The sequence below is a fragment of the Battus philenor genome, unplaced genomic scaffold, assembly GCF_028537555.1.
Source record: "Battus philenor isolate CCGP_79_NKW_IND1 unplaced genomic scaffold, ilBatPhil1.0.hap1 SCAF_22, whole genome shotgun sequence".
NCBI lineage: Eukaryota > Metazoa > Arthropoda > Insecta > Lepidoptera > Papilionidae > Battus > Battus philenor.
This window is the reverse complement of record NW_027181685.1, coordinates 6,447,816-6,459,951: the sequence shown is the minus strand read 5'-3', so window position 1 is coordinate 6,459,951 and position 12,136 is coordinate 6,447,816. Positions and strand designations below refer to the sequence as shown.

The window sequence follows — 12,136 nt, the reverse complement described above, 5'->3', positions numbered from 1 at the left end:
ACAAAAAAACTTTTTCCAATAAATTTGTTCGTAATTTTCATGTCTACCAGTAACTTCTAATTAGAATTTTCTAATTAAAACTTAATGAAACTTATATGTAATTAATTATATTATATCTCATCGTAAACTTCTGGAGCAGAGACCACGGAAGCGCAGCGTAGCGTAGGATATCCGCCAAAGGACTATGTAAAGCTTGCATTCAATTGCATCTCAATCTTCTTCGATATCTGCTCTGGCCACCGATACGGACTTTGACTTCTTGGTTTATTTCCGTTCATTTCACCAGTGAAGACTTATGTTATGATCTATACAGTAACGTATAAGAGAACAAAACCGTTTACAAATTTCACTTCACAATATATGTAACCCTTAGCAACAGACGAATACATCCGCGACAACAATCGCTGTTATCGAAAAAGCTATTAATTACGAAGATAAGCACTATTCAGCGATACGGAGAGCGCGTAAATACAAATATTGACATAGTTCGCGCTTGACACCGCCTTAACCCTTACAATTATCACCTCTATTATTAAATACTATCTATATCTAATTTTATTGTGAGCTGCGTCCAAAATATCATGACCTCTGATAACGTATTGTAAGCGGGAAACTAGTTTTATATACCACTAACAACCATAGGTCGGGGATCTATTTAAACTGGATACTTAATTGCAATGTATATAGTTGATATGTTTGATACAGTTCATGTTGATACGGCTTAGACTAAATAATAAGTATCCGATGCGATTATTTCTCCCGTTTGTCATCTGGATTTGTTTACTGGGACATCAGTTTCATCGCAATATTAAATGTTTTCACTTAAGAAAATGTAATAGAAACAATGTTAATACATTTTTTGAGTGGTTGTTTATTGGAGTTTTTAATACATTTAGTACAAAGAGCACTTTTCTCATAAACGGCGGATACTTTTAACAATCATTGGTAGTTATTATTAGCCCAGCTTTTTCTTTATTTTGATAATTTTTAACTGTTTTAATTTTCATAACTATACTTCAGTTTTGTGTACAATGTTTTTTTAGTTAAAACAATATTTTTTATTGTGGTTTATTGGGTGTAATAAATTTAAAATTATTATAACTGCATTTTCAAGTCGAATATTTTTGCAATATGTGACATTGTACAAGTTTACCGTACGGTACAATGATACAGCATACTTATTAATCATTACACTATATACTTACACGCGTATAGGCTACTAATGAGAGAACGTAGAACAGACGAAATCGGGCTTGTTTTAATTTGTTAAGTTCGTGGACCCTTCCGTTACGCGAGCTCTGTTCCTATGTTGCTTTAAAAGCTTCTATGCTAGCTTTAATATCAACAGATACAATTTAGATTCATTATTATAATGTGAAGAACATAAAAAATACCCACAAAGCAGCGTATGATTTCCATTCATAAAGTGGATAAATGATATTGTTAAGGCCTTCGGAAAATGCTGAATGCATGCCTATTATTACCCGTTTTTTTGTAAATCTATGGAAAACACCAACATACAGCTGTGGACGTCCTACGGGTGAAATGATGATGATGTGATTACGATACGAAAATTCATAATTGAGTTTCACGTATGACGAAAAAATAGTCACTATTTTATAATGATCAGTAGTTATCAAAACAATCGGACATTTTAATTATGTATTTATTTTTTAATTTTTTTTACCGAAACTAAAAGATATTCCGTGAATTTGCAATTGTTTTTTTTGTGGTCCCCGTTATTGGGGACCTCTCGTTCGGGATATATTTTTTAATAATTGTATCTTGCCTTTTCTTCGCATCATTATCGCATAAAAGTTTCTACGGATTTCTAAGGAAACATCTTAGCGTAAACCTTGTGAATTTAACTAGGCGAGAGCTTGAGAGATGCAAGCAATTCTAACCGTCGTAATGGAAATCTAAGGAGGAGGTTTAAAACCAGTAGACATCCGGCGGCTGAAAGGATAATGAAGAACTTACTAAATATATGAGACTATGAAGTAATATATTTCATTATTATAGTAATATCGCTTCTACAAGCTTAAACTATAAATTTGCAACACTGAGCACAATCAAACACATCGTTAACTGTCGCTAATGGGAGTGATAATAATATTTAGTCAAAATAAACCCAACTCAAGCAACGCGACCTGCCGGAACTTTACGACTTCCGTCACAGAACATCCCAGGACGAGTCCCGCTTAAAGTCAAATATCTATAAAAACCTAGTTAAGGCGGCGCTTAACGCTTTTATAGTGAGCGTGCGGTGGTCCGACTCTTAACATTGTTTTTAATGAGTCATATTACGGCCAATTAAATTGTGAGCGCACTAAGGATAGTAACGTGGTGTGTACACGATTTATTTTAGTATGAACATTAGCGGTACATTAATATTTTGTTGGTTATAAAAGTTAGTGACCAGCCTTTTAAGTTTATTAACTTTACACGGCCTTTATGTTTAAAAAATAAATTTTTACAGGGTGATTGGTTATAGATGTAAAATCTTTAAAATGGTGAGTGAATAGCTCATTTGCTGTCAGTTATATTAGGGGGACCGAAAAGTAATATCGTTTCTGTCGACGTATTTTACAAAAAAAATCGATAGATTTTTTACCGCTCACGCATCAAAAATTTGTATACTAGATGGGAAAAGGTTGATGATAACGTAGGTGAATATATTGTTGATTAGAAATAAAAACTTGTTAAAAATGTAGTCGTGTGAGTTTAACTTAAGAAAGCAACATTACTTTCCGGTCCCCTTAATATTTTAATAGACAGCAGATGAGCTATACACCCTATTCCTATCGTTTTGAAAAATTCCAATAATCACGTATTAAAATTTAATTATTTTTTACCATCATTTCAGCCGTCCACCGCTATGTCCCATCCATACATTTTTAATAAGACCAGTTGGAAACTACCCATATCCAGCGTTTTCCATATTGTTTGTGTACAAAAACATAAAAAAAAACTAGCGTATAATTAACCACATACAAATTAAATACGTAATTTCAGTACAGGTCAATATCAAAAATAAATATTAAATGAATGTTATGATGAAATATGAATTGTTTATAATACAGTCGCATTAATAATAACTTTGTTCGTCATTTGAATAATAGTTTCCGTATCTCTCGATATGTTTAATGAAACAAAACATTTGATTAGTGAGATGATATCGGAAATTGCCAATAATGAAGGTGACGTGAAGATCATACGTACTTATTAACGTTTATATGTAATTACTAATTAATTTCGCTCATGAATTGAGATACAATTTAAAATATCAAATATAATTAACACTATAATATGTCTAGGAGAGCTTTTTAATCGACACCATGTCAGCCAATGACAATATGACATATAACTATGTAATTACAAAAGAATTTGTCAAAATAAAGTAAAGAAATAGTTCATAAGTATAATTCGAATATCTACAGAAATTAAATATTATTTATGAAAGATGCCTTTTATTTTCATATATAAATATCATTGTATGCTTTAGAAAACATATCAATATTTACAATTAAATAGCTATTGCACTTCCGCCGCAAAATTTCCCTTTAATTATTTCTGTCGACTAAGTGTAAGCCGGCGAAATATCCGTCGAAATTATTTCAGAGATTTCTTTGCGTATATTAATACAAAACAGAAAAATTTAAACGATTAAAAGTAAATAAATACGTACTTGTTTTGTTTGACCGGCGTGGTCGATGGCGTAGGTCGCTTTTCCTCTTTAATAGTGCTATTATTCATTTTAGACGTTAATCTCTTTAGAACATCATCCATAGACCGCTTGTGAGGAGGCGCTAGGGATAACGCACTGTTGTGATTCAGCAATGAATTGTTATTATTGCAGAGTCCTAAAACTTTCGCTTCCGCACCGGGGCTGCTGCATTCGGAAGAGCCGCGTCTTCTTGCTTGCAAATCATTGACTTGGTGCAGGCTAAGGAAAGATGATGGGACTAGTAGATTGTTTGTCATGTCTAATGTTTGATCGAATCGCTGCTTCTTTGTGGGTCGCTCGTCTTCGAAGTTCGAAGGTTCCTCTTCGCTTATGGAACTTCTCGTGGAGGAGCTTGGTGAGAATTTGTAGTAGTTTTGTTGCTCGTTATCGTCTGACTCTTGGTGGTCGGAAAAATCTAAGTTGGCCGGGCCGGCTTCAGGTCTCTCAGTGTCGGCGGCGCCTTCTTGCAATTTCGACGGTGGCGATTTTCGTTTAGATGACATGTTTCTGTAACAAACAATATAGATGAGTATTTTAGGCGACACAGAGCGCAGAACCGATGGCGACTGGGGCCAAGGTTCTAGGATGAAGATCACAAACCAGCAGACGCAGCGTAAGACGTCCACCCACGAGGTGAACAAACGATTCACTTTAAAATTAACGGAAAACATTGGTTGTCGGTCTCTTCCTACAGGTCTTATAGGAGATTTATTGGGGACAGCTATGTCAAGTAATGGAAATGCTAAAGTAATAATTTTTTTAACAATAACTGCATATTCTTGTAATACTAAACCCGTTTAATTGAGTATACACCATAGTTATGGCCATTTCTCTTGCACTCAACGACTTATTTCTATTGTCCGCAAGATATAATAAAGCGAAATTATTTGTCTATATCAGTATTTCTATCAGAACATACAAGAAGAAAAAGAAGAAAGTAAAATAAAATATGCGGCTTAATAACATATTAAACTTTGCATTTAATAGAAATAATCAATTCAATGGCCGTGACATCTAACGATTAAAATAAATCAAAACCAAACAAGAATCTTTTATTTTTTTATTAAAAGATCAACACTACTGATATTTTAATTCTTAATTGTTTTTTACTAAAATTATTATATTCATAAATTATTCACGACTATCGATATATATAAGTCTTTTTTAGTTTTTATATCTAGGCACTAAATTAATTCGAGCAATCTAATTGGAGCCATCGCAATGAATCATGGAAATATATTTTAACTAACACAAACATAACATTCAAACGTTACGATCCGACTCAGGTCGGACGTCAAACGTCGTATTTGTCACCAAACTCTCCGACTAGTTAGGAAACTCGCTTCGTTAAAGCACCTAATTGGGCTCTGCTAATTGTACTAATTGCAGTTTCTGCCTCCTTTGGACTTAAGGTGTCCGCTACACTATGACTGCCGTCCAATCGTGTAAGATCTCCAAGTGTTTCACGAAATTCCTCTTTAATGTCTGTATATCCAAGAAACAGAAAGGCGGACGGATCCGATTAAGCCCGTAATCATTCAAGCAACTAATACGGTTTGTTAATGTGTGCGTTATACCGACGAAGAAGGTTCCCATATCGCATTTGTGATAGGACACCATCATGTGTTCGTATGTTTACTTATTCGGGTCATAGTGTGCCGTTTGTAAATCCGTATAGATCACATTTATCTGGGCAGGAAGTCTTCATTGGTTGTGCCAACAAATGAATTTCTTGTTCAGATAGTGTCTGGAGTTTCTGCTTTGAAGCTTATTTGCGTTCGAATCAGTTGTATACAGTCAGTTAATTTAGTTTCGATACAAGTTCTAACTAAATATCTCTTGACGTCCCTTTGTATGTTTTAGTTTTTATAATTATAGTTCTAATGTTTATGTTGTAAAAAATACTAATACACTTTTTTAAATAACAATTACTTATAAATATAAGCTTAGAAGATAGTTTTTACTTCCTTCATAGGTTATTTAGCAAATATTTAAATTTTAGAACTAGACATAGACCTTCCCATAGTATTTCAGTAGAACCGATATTCTTAACAAAGTGGCTTGTCCGATGGACGAGCTGCGCTGCAGTTCCCGCTTTCTAGAATCCTAAGAATGATTTTATTTTTGTATTAATCGATACTGGTTTAATGACATTATAGTTTTTTTTAGTTGTGTCAATATCCTAGCCAAAATTAATTTCATTTTTATTTGTGCGTAGACATTCAGTTGTTTTAAGGTTTAACATATGTTCTATTAATATCCTTGTTATGTAAGCATACGATCAACGTCGATCGATGTAATAAAACTTAATTTATTATATGAGACATCTCTTGTCAAATCACTTTGAACATAATACTTTTTTTAGTTTCATGAAAGGAAATAACACTAGTTTAATAATCTCTTTTTTTTACCAACAAACTGTGTTTTAAGTTTGGCGATTTAGCATATACCTATTTTTTTATTAATATAAGTGTGGAAATAAAAAAAAATATTTAAAACCCGTTTTAGTGGAATTATTATATAAATAAAAAATTAAAATACTATCAAAAAAATTTAATATTAAAAAAATCAGTTCTTCGTAACCCCACGCCAATTTGCTATAGAATTCCTTGCGTCTTCGGCAATAACCGCAGCTGTACGATGTTGCAGTTTTGAATCAATAAAAGAGGACAATGTATTGCTTTATATAGATTTAATTATAGCCTTCCACTTAAAGACTTCATGATAGTTAAAAAAAAACACACACACAGAACAGAACTATACCATTTGGATACTTATTAAGACAGTGAAACAAGTATTTCGATAATTGGTAAAGATATTTTATCTTTCTAAATCCCATAAGGCATTTTCCTGGTGTTATACTGGTAAAATCTCTTTTTAAAGTCCCGTTTAACAAAAACAATTTGCCCTCAATTTGGTTATGTCATTGTTCCACTTCGTCTCCCCTTCGTCGCGAAATTGAAATCAGCTGTTGCCCCATTGAACTCTTTGAAAGCATTTTAGAAGTTTTTTTTTTATTATCTGTATTTGTAATTTTGTTATTTTATAGGTATTATTGCCTGAAACTTTTTTTTTGGTAAATACGAGGGCCAAACTGAAAGTTTTTAGAACTGGCAACTTAAAAGCATTATATTAAAAAAATAAGTTTAAATTTTGAGAATAGAACTCTTTACCAATAATATTGAGTATACATTTCATTCATTTGTCATTTGTTTTACGATTTGGCGGCAAATTGAAAATTGTCTGTGCACGTCAGAATGAATTTAAGCCGAGAAAATTTTCGTGCAATGATTTTTTATGACTTTCGATGTCATATAAGTCAACAAGAAAGTTATGATAGACTTCGATTGGCTTTTCACGATGAAGCCCCATCTCGTGCCACAGTTTACAACTGGTTTAATGAATTCAAACGTGGTCGAACTAATCTCACCGATGATTTGCGTGAGGGACGGCCTTCTACAGCGACGACTGAAGACAATATCAGTGTTGTGCGGCGTATGATAGAGACTGACAAAAGAGTGACCTATCAGCAGATTCGGACAAGTCTAGGCATAGGTATGAGTCAAGTGCACAAAATCCTCCATGAACATTTAGCGGTCAGGAAGCTTTGTGCCCGCTGGATACCGCATAATTTGACCGAGGCTCAAAAACTCCGCCGTGTTGATTGGTGCCGAGAAATGATCCAAAAATTTAACGGAGGTGACTCAAATGCTGTGTTCGACATACTAACGGGTGACGAAAGCTGGATTTACTGTTATGATCCGGAAACCAAAAGACAGTCTGCTCAGTGGGTGTTTCCTTCCGAAGAGTTGCCAACTAAAGTGAAGAGAGGTCGAAGTGTTGGAAAATAGATGGTGGCCTCGTTCTTCGAAAAGATAGGTCATTACGCGACAGTTGTCTTAGAGGATCAGAAAACGGTTAATGCAGAGTGGTACACTAACAACTGTTTGCCACTTGTCTTGGAAAAAGTTCGAGAGAAACGACCTCGCAGCAGGATCCTCCTTCATCACGACAATGCCTCGTCGCACACCGCCAGGCAAACGATCGACTATTTGGCGACCTCAGACGTGGAATTACTGGGTCACCCGCCGTATAGCCCCGACCTCGCACCCTGCGATTTTTATTTATTCCCGAAAATAAAAGAAAAACTTCGAGGAAAACATTTTATGGACGCCGAAGAAGCAGTGGCTGCGTTTCAAAACGCCGTCGAAGAGACCCCTAAGGCCGAGTGGGCAAGGTGCTTTTCTCAATGGTTCCATCGAATGCAGCGATGTATTGATGTAAATGGACGCTATTTTGAAAAGTTATAATAAAACTAATAACTTGCTAGAATGCTTAGTTTTTGATTTTCTAAGAACTTTCAGTTTGACCCTCGTATATTATTCAGGAAAAGGTAAATGCTTAAAATTTTTATTTAACATTTTTCCACATCATTTCCTAAAGATAGTTTAAACAGAATTAATTTGAATAAAAAAATAAAAAAAACTATTCGAAAAATATTTCTTTTTTATCTGTTAACAAAAAATAATATTATTTTTAATTATAATAAACAATATTATCTATATTATTAAAATAATATATTATTTTAAAAATATAAAATATAAGTAGGTGGTGTTATTTAGTATTCAACACAGAATGGCTATGTTCGAGAAACTTCTTCATCTTTAAATCAATTTTCCGAATGTAATTGACTTGACGATTTTCCCGCCAACACGCCATATTGTTCTCGTCACCGCGTGATGTTATTGTGACCGTAATGGAAAGGAAATTAATAGTTACAATCTACACATTTCTAATGCACCATACATTTCCTTGAGACTTAAACAATAAAGTTGAAATTGGAACATATCGCCGCATGAATAACTTTGCAAGATTGAAACAAACTATTGAGGGATAGAATGACGTGAATACAATCGCAAATCGTTTCTATAAATCAGTTTCAAAGTTATTATTGTCAAGTGCAAAATGGATATTCATTTACTACGCTCCGTATTGAAATCCACGTGTATAGAGAAAACGTATGAGCTCAGTACTGCTATATTGTATTATTATCGATTTACATATATAACATACAAGTCAGACTATTAAAATTGTGAGAGTACATTTATAATTTAAGATATTTGTATTTGACATAGTTATTATGATAAATATTTTATTTTACAGTTAATTTAATTTTTTTATTGTGCATTAAAATTTCTGAACTGTATTCGCACTGGAGCGAAGGTTTTACTAAAATATTCGATTAATTGTGAACGGATCAAAGTACTTATAAAAAACATTTTCTGTGTTCTGTAAGAACTTATTACGTTATGCTTGTGAGGTCAGCGTTCATCTATCCCTACCAGATATGTAGTAAGATGTTTCCTTTGATGTAGCAGGTTTTCTTCATCTGAATCGATTATTCGATTACTATTCGAAATACGTCACATGATTTTAATCGATGTTTAAGGTCACACGACTTGTAATTTATTGAACATATTAACACGCATCCGTTTAGAAACTAATAAGAGACGGTCGGACGGTCCGTCAAGCAAGTCATCGTGACGAATTTGCAGTTTCCAATCTATTAGTTGAAGGAAATTGCCTACGCCCCGTCTTAGATAATTCGACGAGACGCCTAAAGGTCAGGAATAGTGCGTCTTCGTAAAACGAATTTTAGCATTAGGTGCAATATTCGTCTGATCTACACGGGATTCTATTTAATTAAATCTTTATTCCTTATTACCTCTTATTATCATTTTATTTATTTACTTATTTATATATGATACAACAATTTATATATTGACTATACTTTAATTATAATTTCTTACTATATTATTATGATATAACACATTATCGCGTCTGCACTTACATGTAGTAAGCATTTACAACATTCGCTATAGCAAGATTTAGATAGAATATTTCGTTTGTTTTTTTTTTAATAAAATGTATTCCTTAATAACCGGAATGTAGTGTTATAGTGACTTTAAAAATCCTTATGAAGACGTTATGATTTTTATTTACGCTTTTATGTCGTTTTAAGTATTATAAAGATGCTTTAATTTGGCACATTTTAGAAGAGAGGATAACAAATCTATTACTTTCATCAACAGTGATTGAGTATAAAATCTATAGAAATTTGATACCCTTCATAAATAAGAGGCTGAAAAATGTTCGTAAATAGTTTGTCTCTGTTTTATAAATATCGCTTATCATACTTATAATCTATCGATATAAAATGGAATAAATATGCTTGAAGAGAATATTAGAATTATTTCCTATCGAAACCATTCAACAAAAATAAGAAACAGAATAAATTGTCTCAATCGAATAAGCAGATAAAACACGCGGGACGTTCGCTGGCGGTACAATGAAAAATAAAAATTAAATAGAAATATTGTGAGGCGACGGTAATTGAATGAGGAATGCGCAGACTTTTCTCGTCCTTTCAACAGATAAAAAAAACACTGGAAAAGAAATTTTCTTCATTGGCCAATAACTGAATTATTCTATTCAATAATAACTTTATTTACAATAAGATGGAAGAAGAAATCACTTCGAGGAATTAGGTTTTCGTTTGTTATTTTTCTAGTTCATTCGTCGTGTTGTGAGAATAATTTACGCGTATTTTTCTTGTCTTTCAAAAGTGATAAAAACGTTGATAATTTGGTCGAGTATGTCATAGATATAGACAGCTAAGTTTATATACACGTAATTTCTATCAACCCGATTAATTCACAGCATGACTGCCTGTCACAAAAAAAAATATTGGTTCAAGATCATTTGTCTATTAAACTTAGAACAGTATATTTGTACATATATATATATATATATATATATATATATATATATATATATATAAGCCCTTTCAAAGAGAATTAAAAAAAATCGTTTAGTTACGTGTCTGTTTGTGAATGGAAACAGTTTTTATTATTAATATCATTTGGTACATATTAGACATAACCCCTATTTTTTTTATTGTATTAAAATTAAACACTTGAAACAATTATTAAAGACATGTATGTGTTAGTTTTACTTTTTATACCTTTCAATGAACTGAAACACGTTGCGGCACAAATGAAAACATAGAAAATGACATGTCAAAACAGCGTAGCGTTCGCACAATTGGCATCCATTGAACGCTATGAAGGGGGGTGGAATTATCGGCGGAAAATTACAAGAAAACTCCCTTTCCTAATTTATTTATGTATTGTAAGAGTATAAGACTACCGTAGAATGTATACGGGGGCCGGTTCTAGATGCGGCATGAGATTCATATTGTCAATTTTCATTATTTTAAATAGAATATAAATTGTAAACAAGAATAAGTCAGATAACATATTCTCATACGTTTTTGTAGTTCGTTTTAAATTTGATAAAAGTTTATTTGAATGGTTGTAAATTTGTTGTCTTCTTATATAACGTAAATACCATAATAAGTTATTAATTACAGTGAACGTTGTGATATTTGCAAAAGCCTTAACAAGGTCGTCTGTCCTCCTTGTTTTACGCTGTACTTGTCGGTTTTTGGTCTCCATTCCAACCTTTTAAGCTCCCAGCGATCATCAGCGCTATATAGCCCGCCAATACCCATTTCAAATTACCAATCCGCTGGGCTTTTATAACTGCATTATACGAAATTATTCCTATGTAAATTGTAGATTTTTTGTATAAAACCCTGATTAAATAAAAGGCACACAAAAATTGTCATATCTAGAAAATAACATGTCATTATTGTGCGTAAGACTTTCTTGTGATTGACAATGGGGGAAATTACCCATCGGGTGCGCGACAACGCGAGTCGAGTTTGCAATGCTACGGAAACATGGAGAGAGAATAAAAATAGCTTCAATAATTTATTTGATTTATAATAAAAAATTGTTAATTCCTTCAAAAAAATACAGATTAAGTTCTTTCAAATATTTTCAATTATATTTTAAAATATTCATTTGCTTAATAATGATAGCTAAATTGATAATTAAATCTAAGTAAAAAGATTTATTACTTAATACCTGAGAACAAAGTAATGATATGTTTTATAAATAATTATGAAAATTCGAGACTCCATGTAAATCAATTTTAAAGAACGAAATCAAAATATATTTTTTTATTATTTTCAGGACATATATGTGGAAATCTATGTAGATAAAAAGGAATCTTTATTTCCCTTGGTCACACTTGATCACGACAGGTGATTTCATTGATATTTTTGTATTAGTTATTAAATATTTTTAGAAGATTCTTTTGGACAAAAATTTCAAAATATATAATAACTAAAAAACATGGGACACAAAAATAGTTACTTCTTCAGTTTACTTGTATGAAATGTCAAAAACTGAACAGTAGTATGAATAATGTAATCCCTTTCCATGTTTAGGAGCACGACCTCCCTCCTCCCTTCGAGGGTAATGACGACATTATGATTATTCC

General features: G+C 32.6%; 1 protein-coding gene across 2 annotated transcripts in view; it reads right to left on the bottom strand.

Annotated features, from left to right (window-relative positions):
* Positions 1 to 12,136, bottom strand: part of Sox102F (transcription factor Sox102F) — a 141,001-nt gene that overhangs the window by 84,769 nt on the left and 44,096 nt on the right. For both annotated transcript variants that reach the window (XM_068766981.1, XM_068766983.1), the window contains exon 2: positions 3,689 to 4,234. In XM_068766981.1, coding sequence (XP_068623082.1) covers positions 3,689 to 4,230 — 542 coding nt within the window. In that variant the 5' untranslated portion in view covers positions 4,231 to 4,234. The remainder of the gene's footprint in view (positions 1 to 3,688; positions 4,235 to 12,136) is intronic.